General features: G+C 41.8%; 1 protein-coding gene across 2 annotated transcripts in view; it reads left to right on the top strand.

Moving 5' to 3' along the window:
- The window catches only part of LOC133617648 (anoctamin-1-like), a 234925-nt gene that overhangs the window by 153498 nt on the left and 65332 nt on the right, over positions 1-16095 (top strand). For both annotated transcript variants that reach the window (XM_061977756.1, XM_061977757.1), the window contains one exon: positions 15592-15726. In XM_061977756.1, coding sequence (XP_061833740.1) covers positions 15592-15726 — 135 coding nt within the window. The remainder of the gene's footprint in view (positions 1-15591; positions 15727-16095) is intronic.

Raw genomic sequence — 16095 nt, 5'->3', positions numbered from 1 at the left:
GGTGATGACTCAGTGGCAGTTCCATCAGACCTTGCACAGGGATTTATTTAGGAGTGAAAGCATAAAGAAAAAAGTAATACTGCAAATGTCGAAGTGTGTGAGAAGCTTGGAGAGGTTCAGGAACATGTTGAAGAACCAGCTTCAGGGTTCCTGTGAGCCCGAGCAGCTCTCAGTGCAAACAAGCAGGACATTCTCAGGTTGTTGCAGAGGGCCTTGCTGCCCCTACAATAAATGTGCTCAATTCTGAGGACACTTGTGAAGTTGAAAATGTTGTTCAAAGCCAAGTGACCAGTGATGAAATGGAATATGATACTGACTCTTTGTGAGATAAGTATTACTTATACTCACTAAGCATACTTGCCAACCCTCCCGAATTTTCCGGTAGACTCCCGAAATTCAGCGGCTCTCCCGAAAACCTCCCGGGACAAATATTCTCCCGAAAATCTCCCGATTTTCAGCCAGAGCTGGAGGCCACACCCCCTCCAGCTCCTTGCGGACCTGAGTGAGGACAGCCTTTTTTCACGTCCGCTTTCCCACGATATAAACAGCGTGCCTACCCAATCACGTTATTACCATACGAGGCGTCCGGCATACCGCCGATGAGCATGGTGCAGATGGAGAAGATCTTCTCAGCGTCCGTATTGGCGCACACGTTGCCAAAGCCGACGTTGGTCAGGCTGCTTAGGGTGAAGTAGAGGGCGGCGATGTACGAGCTGCGCACCGACGGGCCGCCGACCGTGTTGTTGACGTAGGGCATCTCCAGGCGTTTGCCCAGCTCATGGAGCCATCCTTGGCACACTTGCCAACCCTCCCAAATTTTCCAGGAGACTCCCGAAATTCATCGCCTCTCCCGAAAACCTCCCGGGACAAATATTCTCCCGAAAATCTGCCGATTTTCAGCCGGAGCTGGAGGCCACGCCCCCTCCAGCTCCATGCGGACCTGAGTGAGGACAGCCTTTTTTCACGTCCGCTTTCCCACGATATAAACAGCGTGCCTGCCCAATCACGTTATTCCATACGAGGCGTCCGGCATACCGCCGATGAGCATGTGCAGATGGAGAAGATCTTCTCGGCGTCCGTGTTGGCGCACACGTTGCCAAAGCCGACGCTGGTCAGGTGGCTGAGGGTGAAGTAGAAGGCGGCGATGTACGAGCTGCGCACCGACGGGCCGCCGACCGTGTTGTTGACGTAGGGCATCTCCAGGCGTTTGCCCAACTCATGGAGTCATCCTTGGGGAAGAGACGGGAGGACAACAGGGTGACAAGAACTAAATCATCCAGACTAGAGATAAATTGTATTAATATGTTTATCTTACCTAACAATAAATATATTTATTTATTAAAAAAATAATAATAATTTTTTACTATATTTTGCTAAAAACATCAAAATGAATTGTATTTTTATTTGTATTTTTCTGACTCTTTATTACATCCAGCCATAGAATTATACATTAAAATAAACATATTTGAAATAATTAATTTTCAATGATCATAATAATTCATTTAAAATTACCATATTTAATTATTAAAATCATTGCTTGTTTATCAACAACTTTAGCATTTTATTCATTACATTTTGAAGCTCTCAGAAGCCAAGTTATATTCCTTAAGATTTATTTATGCAAGTTTGAAGTATCAATTATCTAAACACAGTTTTGTTTGCATATTTTCAGGTTGTACAAACCCTGTTTCCATATGAGTTGGGAAATTGTGTGTAAATATGTATATAAACTGAATACAATGATTTGCAAATCCTTTTCAACCCATATTCAATTGAATGCACTACAAAGACAAGATATTTGATGTTCAAACTCATAAATTGTATTTATTTTTTTGCAAATAATAATTAACTTAGAATTTCATGGCTGCAAAACATGCCAAAGTAGTTGGGAAAGGGCATGTTCACCACTGTGTTACATCACCTTTGCTTTTAACAACACTCAATACACGATTGGGAACTGAGGAAACTAATTGTTGAAGCTTTGAAAGTGGAATTCTTTCCCATTCTTGTTTTATGTAGAGATTCAGTCGTTCAACAGTCCGGGGTCTCCGCTGTCGTATTTTACGCTTCATAATGCGCCACACATTTTCGATGGGAGACAGGTCTGGACTGCACGCGGGCCAGGAAAGTACCCGCACTCTTTTTTTACGAAGCCACGCTGTTGTAACACGTGCTGAATGTGGCTTGGCATTGTCTTGCTGAAATAAGCAGGGGCGTCCATGAAAAAGACAGCGCTTAGATGGCAGCATATGTTGTTCCAAAACCTGTATGTACCTTTCAGCATTAATGGTTTCTTCACAGATGTGTAAGTTGCCCATGCCTTGGGCACTAATGCACCCCTATACCATCAGAGATGCTGGCTTTTGATCTTTGCGTCGATAACAGTCTGGATGGTTCGCTTCCCCTTTGGTCCGGATGACACAATGTCGAATATTTCCAAAAACAATTTGAAATGTGGACTCGTCAGACCACAAAACACTTTTCCACTTTGCATGAGTCCATCTTAGATGATCTCGGGCCCAAAGAAGCCGGCGGCGTTTCTGGATGTTGTTGATAAATGGTTTTCGCTTTGCATAGTAGAGCTTTAACTTGCACTTACAGATGTAGCGACCAACTGTATTTAGTGACAGTGGTTTTCTGAAGTGTTCCTGAGCCCATGTGGTGATATCCTTTAGAGATTGATGTCGGTTTTTGATACAGCCGTATGAGGGATCAAAGGTCACGGTCACTCAATGTTGGTTTCCGGTCATGCCGCTTACGTGGAGTGATTTCTCCAGATTCTCTGAACCTTTTGATGATATTATGGACCGTAGATGTTGAAATCCCTAAATTTCTTGCAATTGCACTTTGAGAAACGTTGTTCTTAAACTGTTTGACTATTTGCTCACGCAGTTGTGGACAAAGGGGTGTACCTCGCCCCATCCTTTCTTGTAAAAGACTGAACATTTTTTGGGAAGCTGTTTTTATAACCAATCATGGCACCCACCTGTTCCCAATTAGCCTGCACACCTGTGGGATGTTCCAAATAAGTGTTTGATGAGCATTCCTCAACTTTATCAGTATTTATTGCCACCTTTCCCAACTTCTTTGTCACGTGTTGCTGGCATCAAATTTTAAAGTTAATGATTAGTTGCAAAAAAAAAAAAGTTTATCAGTTTGAACATCAAATATGTTGTCTTGTAGCATATTCAACTGAATATGGGTTGAAAATGATTTGCAAATCATTGTATTCCGTTTAGCCCTGTGATGAGGTGGCGACTTGTCCAGGGCCCCGCCTTCCGCCTGATTGTAGCTGAGATAGGCTCCAGCGCCCCCCGCGACCCTGAAGGGAATAAGCGGTAGAAAATGGATGGATGGATGGATGTATTCCGTTTATATTTACATCTAACACAATTTCCCATCTCACATGGAAACAGGGTTTATATATATATATATATATATATATATATATATATATATATATATATATGTATATATATATACGTATATATATATATATATATATATATATATATACGTATATATGAAATACTTGACTTGGTGAAATATACTCCTCCCCTCTTAACCACGCCCTCAACAACATCCCCCGCCCCAGTCCCGACCACGCCCCCCAATCCCCACCCCCCACCTCCTGAAATCGGAGATGTCAAGGTTGGCAAGTATGTCACTAAGTTAAATAAATCTGTTTCTTGATGACATGTTTAGATAGTCCACTGAAGTGGGAGACAATATTGAGGACACGGATACGTTTTTGAAGTCTTTGAGTGTCTTCAAACAGAAGGTAGACACTGATATGCTTAATGAGCGAAGGCAATGCCGCCTTAATAAACACCTGGCAGCTCTCAGAAAAGAGAAAAACAAGACTCAAACATTTTAAATAATCATCTCTACTGTCTCTCTGGTGCATTTGTCTGTTCTCTCACTCTCTCACATTATGGGTACTCTTAAGCCTGAAATATACTAGCTTGGGTCCCTCCGACGACGTCTTGTTTGATTTGTAGTTCTTCCGTGGGGGTGGCGCCAGACTTGTAATTCTCTTCCAAAACACTAAGCAGCAGTGTCTCCAGAAGAAGCAACTGCAGCTGTTGTTGCTAGATACTGTATTTCCTTCCTGTGATCACATTGACATCTGTGTATACACTGGAACTAATCATTTACAATAATCAGATGACTTTTAATGGATGTTTTACTTATGAACTAGAGGAAAATACATTTGTATAGATGGACCGTGCAACTTCTGAACGAGTCGCGGCAGAGGACGCTGTTATTTGCAACGCTATTTGCCGTTCGGGTCATAGGACAAGAGAGAGATATCATGTAAATAAAACTATTAAATAACTATTTTAAAGTAAACGACATGCTGGTGTTTATCTGTATCGTCATGTTCAGAGTTTGCAGATGTTTGTAAATATACTGTGCCTGAAAGCTTATTGACGGAGAATGAGAAGTGTGTGAGAGAGAATATGTCGGAAATTAACCTGTTAACACAAGATTGACAATAAAAGTTGAAAAAAAGTGCAATAGTTTGACATTTTCTAGATGCAACAACACAATAAGCTGAAAAACAACACATTCGGTATTTTTTTTTAGAGCCCATTGAGATATCATTTTTCTTGCAAATGTTTGATCACTGTTTTATTTTAAACAATCATTTTTACATTTTAAGCACAAAGTCTGTTTGCCTGTGTTCAGGGATCCTCCTTGGCAAAAACTGACCGATCACAGCTCTGCTGATTTGGGAGGTACACGTAGGCTACGCAGGAAACTACGCAGGGGGAGGGGAAACGCGGCGCCTACGCAAGCTACACGACGCGAGAGTATACACCAGGCTTTTAAGTAGCAACACAAAATATCAATGGAGGGAGAGATAGAAGGACAAAACAGCTACTTTCTGAGGTCTTGTCACATAAAAACACTGACGTGCTGTTTTTGCAGGAGACGCACAAATGAGACAGATTGAAGGCTTTGGTAAGGGGCATGTGTGCATTTAGCAATGGCACATATGGGGGCGGTATAGCTCGGTTGGTAGAGTGGCCGTGCCAGCAACTTGAGGGTTCCAGGTTCCGCCATCCTAGTCTCTGCCATTGTGTCCTTGGGCAAGACTCTTTACCCACCTGCTCTCAGTGCCACCAACACTGGTTTAAATGTAACTTAGATATTGGGTTTCACGATGTAAAAGCGCTTTGAATCACTAGAGAAAAGCGCAATATAAATATACTTCACTTCACATATGCGAGCGCAGGAGTAGCGATACTCATAAACAAATCTGCCAACATCCGGAGGATTTCAATTGCACTTTAAAACCTAGATTAGACAGGACAGGTGAGGAGCCCCACCCTCCACTCAGCACAGACACTGGATCTGTTGGATGCTTGGCAGACCAAACATCCACAGACCAGACAATATACATGGATAAAGGTCACTAACAACAACAAGCTAGGTTGGGCCGGTTCTACATCTTTAGTTCTCTTAACGCCAACCTAGCAAGCGCCAACATTTAAAACCCTGTAGGTTTTACAGACCACCACATTGTCACCATAGATCTAGTTATTTCACCTGAAAAGGGTCCCATCACTTTGATCTTTTAATAACAAACTTTTACAAGCTGTTTCTTTTTTACAAAAAAATGTAGCCTTGTCGGAACATTGGCAAAAGAGGAAACTTTGTTTTGCTTCTTTAAAATTTTGGTGGGAGTTAGGGAAAAAAAACATACGAACACTCTGCCAGCAACATGCCACATACAGAACTGTTAGAGGACATTCAAAGTGTCTAGTCAGATCTGCATGGTGGCCCTAACCAGGATGCGGTGAGGCATCTACAGGAGAAACAACTAACCTTGGACACCATTCTCCAAGAAAGGGTAAAGAGGGCGCTAGTCTGGTCAAAACTGTTGCAGCTCAGGGACATGGATGCCCACAGTTCCTTCTTCTTTTGTCTGGAGAAGACTGTGGCTCGGATGGGAGTGATGACCTGCCTCCGACTTTCTGGGGGTGGTGTTACCTCTGACCAAGACCAGACGGGCAAACTTGCTGTGGACTAGTACTCTTGTTTGTTTGGGTCGAAGCCATGCGATCTGGACAGCAGAGTGCGTCTTCTTAATGGACTCCCCCAGTTGTCCCCTGATGAGAGGAAGACTCGACTCGGAGATGACTAAGCATCTGTAGGCCAGATGGCAAATGCGAAAGCACCTGTTATGGATGGGCTGACCACATACTTTTATAAGGAAGACCGTCGGACCAGATCTCCACAGCGTCTTTCTTGAGTATTTGGATGGAGGAATTCTCCCTGTGTCATGTCAGCGTGAAGTCTTGGCTCCGTTGCCAAAAAAGAGGACCTGTATAATATACATACAAATATAATATATATAATAAAATATATATACATACATATATATATATATATATATATATGTATAACAATATATATATATATATATATATATATATATGTATAACAATATATATATATATATATATATATATATATATATATATATATATATATATCGGAACTGTTGTACATAGCGATCAATCCTATTGCATTCCAGATAGGACCATAATGGACAATATTTTTTTTTGTTAGAGACTTGATGGACATATTTTGATTTAAATGTTTGCATTATTTCATTGGACCACATTTGCTGTGTAGATCACAAATATTTTTTTTCTGCACTTGGGTTTGGCAAAGGCTTTTTAAGTTGGGTCAGTTTACTGTACAGGGAGCACAGTACCTGTTAAAAGTAGGAAAAGGCTGTGAAGCGGGGCATCAAACAGGGGTGTCCAATCTCTGGTCAGCTACACTGCCTTCAATTGAACCTTTTTTATGGACACTTGAAGAAAGGTCTAGTCATGCCAGTAACCGACTTGGATCCCCATCATCTACCCAAGATCATTGCATATGCAGATGACATTAGTATACTCGTAGGAAAACAACAATATGTCTGCTGCTTACAAAAGGATCTCAGTATATTAAAAAAATCTACATCTGCCAAAGTAAACTGGGCAATGTGCAATGCACTGGTGACTGGGCAAATAACACAGTGCCCACTCTCCCAGGGGGTCTTGAATGGGAAAAGAAGGGCTTAAATTTCCAAGCATTTCTAGGCGCAGTCAAGGCGTTGAGGGGATCCGGTTTGGTGGCTGCAGGATTAGGTCTCTGCTTTTTGCAGATGATGTGGTCCTGATGGCTTCATCTGGCCAGGATCTTCAGCTCTCACTGGATCGGTTCGCAGCCGAGTGTGAAGCGACTGGGACGAGAATCAGCACCTCCAAGTCCGAGTCCATGGTTCTCGCCTGGAAAAGGGTGGAGTGCCATCTCCGGGTTGGGGAGGAGACCCTGCCCCAAGTGGAGGAGTTCAAGTACCTCGGAGTCTTGTTCACGAGTGAGGGAAGAGTGGATCGTGAGATCGACAGGCGGATTTGTGAAGAAGGAGCTGAGCCGGAAGGCAAAGCTCTCAATTTACCGGTCGATCCACGTTCCCATCCTCACCTATGGTCATGAGCTTTGGGTTATGACCGAAAGGACAAGATCACGGGTACAAGCGGCCGAAATTAGTTTCCTCCGCCTGGTGGCAGGGCTCTCCCTTAGAGATAGGGTGAGAAGCTCTGTCATCCGGGGGGAACTCAAAGTAAAGCCGCTGCTCCTCCACATCGAGAGGAGCCAGATGAGGTGGTTCGGGTATCTGGTCAGGATGCCACCCGATCGCCTCCCTCGGGAGGTGTTTAGGGCACGTCCGACCGGTAGGAGTCCACGGGGAAGACCCAGGACACGTTGGGAAGACTATGTCTCCCGGCTGGCCTGGGAACGCCTCAGGATCCCCCGGGAGGAGCTGGACAAAGTGGCTGGGTAGAGGGAAGTCTGGGCTTCCCTGCTTAGGCTGCTGCCCCCGCGACCCGACCTCGGATAAGCGGAAGAAGATGGATGGATGGATGGATTTTTTGGGGGAAGGTTTCTTTTATTGAAAAGAACTGGGACAGAGTGGAGGCGAAAGTGTGTGCGAGGTTGTGTAAATGGAAATGGTTGCTGCCTCAGCTTTCTTATTGGGTATAGTTTTGGCTATCAATATTGATCTCCTCAACTCTCTGGCACAGACTCACTGTCCTAACTTACTTGTGGCCCTGGTCAAGACCATCCAGAGAGCCATCTTGGATTTATTTTGGTCAGAACAGCACTGGATCTGCTCCGCTGTCCTGCACTTACCGGTCAACGAGGGAAGACAAGGGCTGGTACACACAGGCCCGGCCCTAACCAATCTGGCGCCCTAGGCAAGATTTTAGGTGGCGCCCCCCCACATCGGCAGTGAAGTGTATATACTCACAAGAAACCGAATAGCTTTGTCTTTGACCTTTTTTTTTACTTACAACCAGAGGTGGGTAGTAACGCGCTACATTTACTCCGTTACATCTACTTGAGTAACTTTTGGGATAAATTGTACTTCTAAGAGTAGTTTTAATGCAACATACTTTTACTTTTACTTAAGTATATTTATAGAGAAGGAACGCTACTTTTACTCCGCTACTTTTATCTACATTCAGCTCGCTACTCGCTACTAATTTTTATCGATCTGTTAATGCACGCTTTAATGCACCGTGCGGGGGGAAGGGGGGGCGTAATGTTGTAACAAATAATATTTCTATTAAATAGACTTTAATTTGCATTTTAATTAACGTGGGATTATTTTTTGTATTTAGAAATAATAGTACCAACTTTTTTTTTCTTTTTTTTTCTCCAACATTTGTGGCACTGGCGTGGCGCCCCCTGATGGACGGCGCCCTTAGCATTTGCCTATACGGCCTATGCCACGGGCCGGCCCTGGGTACACATCCAAGTAAAGATTGCCTCCTTTTGTCTTTGAACTGCACAGAGACTGCTTTACCCCTATGGCCCAACCTGGCATTACACTGCTATGCCATGAGGAGCTGGAGGGCTAGGTTACGATCGACAGCTGTTTTTGCAACACCCAAAAAAACTGATTCATCAGGACTAAGAGCATTTTACTCCTCAGTATTGTAAGCCTGGCAACAAGTGAGCTTCTTGAGGGTCGGCGAAACCGTTCCATCCCTCTGGCTGATAGAGGAACACTGTTCTTTAACAGCCTCATAAACAGCAACACGCTGGACTCTGCAGAATTAAGGTTTAAGGAGCAGACTGAGGGACTCAAGCTACGCAAAACTTGGACACCTTTTCTAAACAAAGTCCGTGCCTTAACAAGATCGTGGGAGTGTCTCTTCAAGCATAATCCTCAACAGAGTGAAAACAGAGGTCTGTACCTCCCTACCACTACCAATGTTGGCTGTTCTGCAGAGCCCTACTAACGATGAACACTGCTAAGAGGGTTGTGAGTATGGTTTTCCCTCACTGGCCAAGCTGGTCTCTCACGCAGTTGATGTGGGTTCGAGCTCCGCTGGGAGCAGTAGGAAAAAGCAACACGAGCGAGCGAGTATACAATCACTAGACAAAACTGAGCTGACAGCTGTGAACATAAATCATCTCATTCCGCCGCCAAACTCGGGAGGCCCCTAATTTGTGTGGCCCCTGGGCTTTAACCTTTGTGTATTGGAAATGTTCTAATCAAGTAGTCAAACAAAGGTGACTTTCTCAAATGAATTGAGCAGTTAAATAAGGCACAGGTCACGCACGACAAGCATCAGTACTAGTGCGCGCTGAGGAAGGAGCACACGGCTCTTTTATACTGAATACCAGATGGGAGGGGGGAGTAAGCACAGTTTTGCACAGTGGAAAGTACCAACTGTTTAGACAATGGTGCACTGTTAACTGGACCAAGAAAGCGTATTTTCCACTTGGAGACGGCCGACCACCGGAGACGCAGATAAACTTCTCAGATGGATGTTGTACCATCCGGCCAAGATGACGTTGTTTATCAAGGGGAAAGGATGTGGTCCGGCTCGCCGCAGTAGAGACACAACTCAGCCTATGCAGCCTCCGAGAACTCTCCTCTGTGGAAAGACGATTGGCTCACAGTTGCGTAGGTTTGACGTCACAGGAAAGGTCTGATGCTGCCCCTTGGACAGCGGACGTAGACATGAGGGACGCCGGAAGAGCATCTGGTGTAGGTGGAAGAGACAGAAGAGGACGTGAAAGTAGCACCACCCTTCGTTGATTCTCCCATTCCCGCAGGCGTCCATCCAATCTGATGCTCAGGGCGATCAGCTCCTCCAAAGTCTTTCTCTCATCCCGAGTAGCTAACTCGATTTGCAGACGGGAGCTGAGACTGCCCAAAAAGCTGCAATGCAGCGCCTTCTTGTCCCAATAACTCTCCGCTGCCAGAATGTGAAAAGTAATGGAGTGGTCTGCCAATGACGCTGCCCCTTGGCAAATGGAGATGAGACGAAGACTGGCCTCCCGTTCTCTCTTTGGGGGGGGTCAAAAAATTGTGTCATCTCCGCGAGAAACAGGGATAAGTCCTCCCGCCTCACAGGTAGCTTCTGAACAAAAAAGAGGTTTTAGCACATCGACATCGGATCAGTAAAAGTCCTTTACAATCTCATTAATACCATAGATATGGCCAACTCTGTCATTTATCGGACATGAAAAAGAATTAAATAATTTCAAACACATATCCTTACGATAACCACAAATATAAGTGTTTGTCCACAACTGATTACTACATGTTAGACTGATGAAGCCCACGGCCGCAGGAGAGCCTATCAATTTTTGCAAGGAATCAGTTTTTGACGCAACACCGATAGCAGCAAAAAATTGATTTGACTGACAGTTGTTCCTGTTGTTACTGTTCCTCAGTAATGTGACACAGGAGGAAATAGTTACAATCGTAAAAAAATGTAAATCCAAGACTTCAACTGATTGTAATGAAATTGATATGGAAACGATAAAAAAGGTTATTGATGAGATCTCAGGACCATTAATGTATATTAGTAACCTATCATTTCAAACAGGTACATTTCCAAACAAAATGAAAATAGCTAAAGTTGCACCAACTTACAAGACTGGCGACAAACATCAATTTACAAACTATAGACCTGTTTCCTTACTTCCACAATTTTCTAAAATCATTGAAAAACTGTTCAATAACAGATTAGAGAGTTTCATAAATAAAAATAGAATACTCGAAGAAAATCAATATGGATACAGAGCTAATGTTTCAACTTCGATGGCTTTAATTGAAATTACAGAAGAAATTACCAATGCTATAGATAATAAAAAATGTGCGGCAGCAGTTTTTATGGATCTAACTAAAGCATTTGACACAATTAATCACAATATTTTAATCAAAAAACTAGAACGATATGGCATCGGAGGGTTAGTCTTAAACTGGATAAGAAGTTATCTAATGAACAGGAAACAATACGTGAAGGTAGGCGAACACACCTCTACAACGCTAAATATATCCTGTGGTGTACCTCAGGGATCAATTAGTGATTCCCAGAGCCCAAAAAAAGTCTGCGGGCTATAGAGCGTTTTCTATTCGGGCTCCAGTACTATGGAATGCCCTCCCGGTAACAATTAGAGATGCTACCTCAGTAGAAGCATTTAAGTCCCATCTTAAAACTCATTTGTATACTCTAGCCTTTAAATAGCCCCCCTGTTAGACCAGTTGATCTGCCGTTTCTTTTCTTTTCTCCTCTGCTCCCCTTTTCCTTGAGGGGGGGGGGGGGCACAGGTCCGGTGGCCATGGATGAAGTGCTGGCTGTCCAGAGTCGGGACCCGGGGTGGACCGCTCGCCTGTGCATCGGCTGGGAACATCTCTACGCTGCTGACCCGTCTCCGCTCGGGATGGTGTCCTGCTGGCCCCACTATGGACTGGACTCTTACTATTATGTTGGATCCACTATGGACTGGACTCTCACAATATTATGTCAGACCCACTCGACATCCATTGCTTTCGGTCTCCCCTAGAGGGGGGGGGGTTACCCACATATGCGGTCCTCTCCAAGGTTTCTCATAGTCATTCACATCGACGTCCCACTGGGGTGAGTTTTTCCTTGCCCGTATGTGGGCTTTGTACCGAGGATGTCGTTGTGACTTGTGCAGCCCTTTGAGACACTTGTGATTTAGGGCTATATAAATAAAGATTGATTGATTGATTGATTGATACTAGGACCTAAATTATTCAATCTATATATAAATGACATTTGTAAAGTTACAAAAGATTTAAAGTTAGTTTTATTTGCGGATGATACAACAGCGTTTTGTTCAGGAGAGAACACACAGAAGATACTACAAATAATAACAGAAGAAATTAACAAATTAAAAAGATGGTTTGACAAAAACAGACTATCGTTGAATCTCAGTAAAACTAAAATAATGCTATTTGGTAACAGTAGAAGAGAAAGTCAAACACAAATACAAATAGACGGAATAGAAATTGAAAGAGTAAATGAAACCAAATTTCTAGGTATAATGATTGATGATAAATTGAACTGGAAATCTCACGTAAAAAATATACAACATAAAGTAGCAAGAAACACGTCAATAATGAATAAAGCAAAACATGTTCTAGACAAAAAATCACTTCATATTCTCTACTGCTCACTAGTGTTACCATATCTGAGTTATTGTGCAGAAATATGGGGAAATAATTACAAAAGTACACTTCATTCATTAACGGTGTTACAAAAAAGATCAGTTAGAATAATACATAATGTTGGATATAGAGAACACACAGATCCTTTATTTATTGAATCAAAGATTCTGAAATTCTACGACATAGTGAATTTGCAAACAGCTAAAATTATACACAAAGCAAACTATAACCTGCTACCCAAGAATATACAACAATTCTTCTCAAAAAAAGAGGAGAAATATAATCTTAGAGAGAAATGTAATTTAAAACATTTGTATGCACGTACAACACTTAAGACCTTCAGTATATCAGTATGTGGAATTAAATTATGGAATGGATTAAGCAAAGCAATCAAACAATGTACTAATATGATCCACTTCAAGAAACTCTTCAAACTTAAAGTGTTTACAAAGTACAAAGAAGAAGAACCATGATAAACATTCTGAATTTATTTAACTCATCCATTCTTTCACTCACAAAATAATCTTACTTATCTCAACATATGAAATGTAACTTACTTCACCAATTATTATTTATTTACTTATTTTATTGTGATTACTTATGGAGTATATTGTGAATAAATTGAGAACAGGAAGTGAACAAAAGTTTTAGCAACTGTTATGTAAAAGAAAAGGGGTAGGATTAAATAAGCTTTGCTTCTTCCTACTCCTTTTCGAACATGTTGAAAAGAGGAACTGGAGATTGTGATGTATCATGTTGTATACTTGCATGTTCGAAATAAACTCAAACTCAGTTGTGTCAATGTCACGATAGATGACTTGCCTGCTGATGGCATTTAAACAGTAAAAATTAAATGTGTCCTTTTCTCTTTCTCTCAGGTGTACACAAATTACCATGTGGAACATGTTTTAAATCCATACATTTTGGTTTTGGCGGTGACTTCCTTATCGCTCAAGGAAACACATATGATTGGCTCTCGTTCATAATTAACCCCCGCCCCTCTTTAAATGTACGCCATTAAAGAGCTGAGATGGAATATATTCTGAACATGTCCCGCCCATCAACAAGACTAAATTAAATATAATTACATTTTGTTACTTACAATATTTTTGTCTTGTATTTATACTTCAACTAACATCTTGGTTAATTGTGTTATTGTCTTAGTCAACGTGCTTTTGTTTCAATTACTTATCTTATGTTTACGTAGCTTAAAAATGTTGTCTCTAGAGAAAAAGTGCTGTATAAATACATTTCACTTCACCTGTTCCAATGTAAAAAAAAAAAAACAGCTTCCAGCCCAAGGCGGGCACGACGCACATTGTAGGCGGGCACAGCCCATGACGAAAGGACTGTAATCTGACAGGCACAATGTATGTGCTGCAGTGAAGGAGTCAAGGTCAACAGTTATTTGGGCCAGGTTCCTTCCCTAATGGCAACTGGAGGATTTGTACAAATTCCATCTTGAAAAAAGGACGGCAGACCTCCAGTGAAGGCTTATAGAGCAATAGCTACGAACAGACACAGAGCGCGCATTAAGCCAGTTGTTAACACATACTGTTGTTTTTGTTCAAAGGAAGATACTATGTTTAATGTGTACAGCTTCCCGGGCTGTAGCCAATGTTTAAACTTGTATTTCTTTTTAGGTGCTTTATTTATTTTATTCAGTCGTTTGTTTTGGGGCCACAATAAACCCCTCCCAAAAAGGGTTTGCACACGCTGCTTAATTTTCTAATTGGTTCTTCCAAATTGGCAATTTGAAGCACTTGGTCAAAAAGTCCTGGAAACTACCAATCAATTTCAAAGGTAGCATGCGCAACAAATGATTAATAACTACTTCTCGTCATTGTGCACTAACTCTAATGAGCGAATTCTTTGCATTCACATTTGACATTAATCGAATATACGTCAGTGAAAACAGGCGAGGAATTGACTGCACAACAAGTTGTTTAAATTACAGTCCCACAAAATTAGAACACAACACACCAAACAGAGGTATGTAAAGCACACACTAACTACTACTAATACTGCTGTGGGAAAAATAAACAATAGCTGTAACAAGTCATAAAACAAAACTTTAAATTGTACAAATTGTGACGCAAAGGACGATGGGAATCCGGAACTCCCCAGATACGTCAGCTCAGGTGCAGGAGCAGCCTTCCGTGACGTTTCAATGTGTCGGTCATCTTAGTCAAGACAACAGTGAAATTCAACGCAATGCATGTATAATGAAATCAATTATAACTTGTTCATTTTCAACCAGGTTTTATGTGATTTACCTTATTGGCAATGTCAAAAGGTGTGTTGTTAATGCAAAAAACATTTAATTACCAAAACATCCAGAAACTACTCTTACAAAAGAAGCCGTATTCCTATCTTAAAGGGTTCCTAATATGCAAAACCAATCTGTCTTAACCTTTGGTAACTGTTCTTGTGTATTTGGATTCTGCATAAGTTCTTAAAAGTAAACAAAATCAAAACATGGAGGCATTGCGGAGATATATAATAAAACAATCTGGCCTTCTTTTATATTTCATCCAAACGAGCCGTTTAAAATTTGCACAACTTGTGACGTCTTTCCAACATGTGACGTCAGCGGATATTTCCATACATGGTAAAGGTTTACCCGAAGAGCTTTGCGCGAGTCTGCCATTGTAGTCAATAACTTCATTATTTTTCTTTATCCTCTTGTCATGAAGCAGATTGGGTCGTACATCCACATGCATCATACGCTTTTGCTATTTCTGATTTTTTTAAAAAGTAGTACTTAGTCCTACATATGTCTAGACTCAGTATGAAAGCACTAAAAATTACAACATGGCTAAGAGCGTAGTCAAACTCAGGCACGTAAATAAGACTGCCAACCAAACCGCGCATCCTAAACAGACAACGGTCAAAAAGTGGTTTGAAGATGGTCTCTGTGTCCATAAAAAATGTATGAATATGATATGATGAATAAATAAGGGCTGTTATCCAACATTCTTAAGATTGCATTGTGTTAATGGTAGCAGCAACAAGATACCAAGTTTTTTTTTTTTTTTCAGGGTTAGGGTTATTTATATAATAGCTTTCATTTTGCCCAATTTTAGGAAGTACTTTGGTGAGAAGATTGGACTGTACTTTGCCTGGCTGGGACTGTATACTCAGATGCTGATTCCTGCTTCCATGGTGGGAGTCATTGTGTTCCTGTATGGCTATGCAACAGTGGACGACAATACACCAAGGTATATTTACTCAAGCACAACAATGGATCACATCTTCAAAACTGTCAGCTTTCACAAAACTCATACTCAACTGTTATTAAAGCCTTTTTCATACACTCAGAAGTATTTGGGCAATTGATCTATTGTAAACACAGGTCCGCCCCGCCCTTTAGGCAGAACATGCTCTGTGTGTAGGGTCTCCTGATCTAATGAGGGGCCCCACTTTTCATGAATAAGCGCATATAGAATGTCATTTAATGAATGATTCGGCACTTCTTTGAAATTATACCAAAAACTTGTCCCGAGCCACTTCCTGCTCTGTCACTGACAGAAATATTTTGCCAAATCTCCCCAGACAGTAAGACTGGCTCCTGTGGCACACAGCATTTG

Source organism: Nerophis lumbriciformis, linkage group LG18 (assembly GCF_033978685.3).
Source record: "Nerophis lumbriciformis linkage group LG18, RoL_Nlum_v2.1, whole genome shotgun sequence".
NCBI classification, from domain to species: domain Eukaryota; kingdom Metazoa; phylum Chordata; class Actinopteri; order Syngnathiformes; family Syngnathidae; genus Nerophis; species Nerophis lumbriciformis.
Note: the sequence above shows the minus strand (reverse complement) of the source record. Positions and strands in the feature narration are given on the sequence as shown.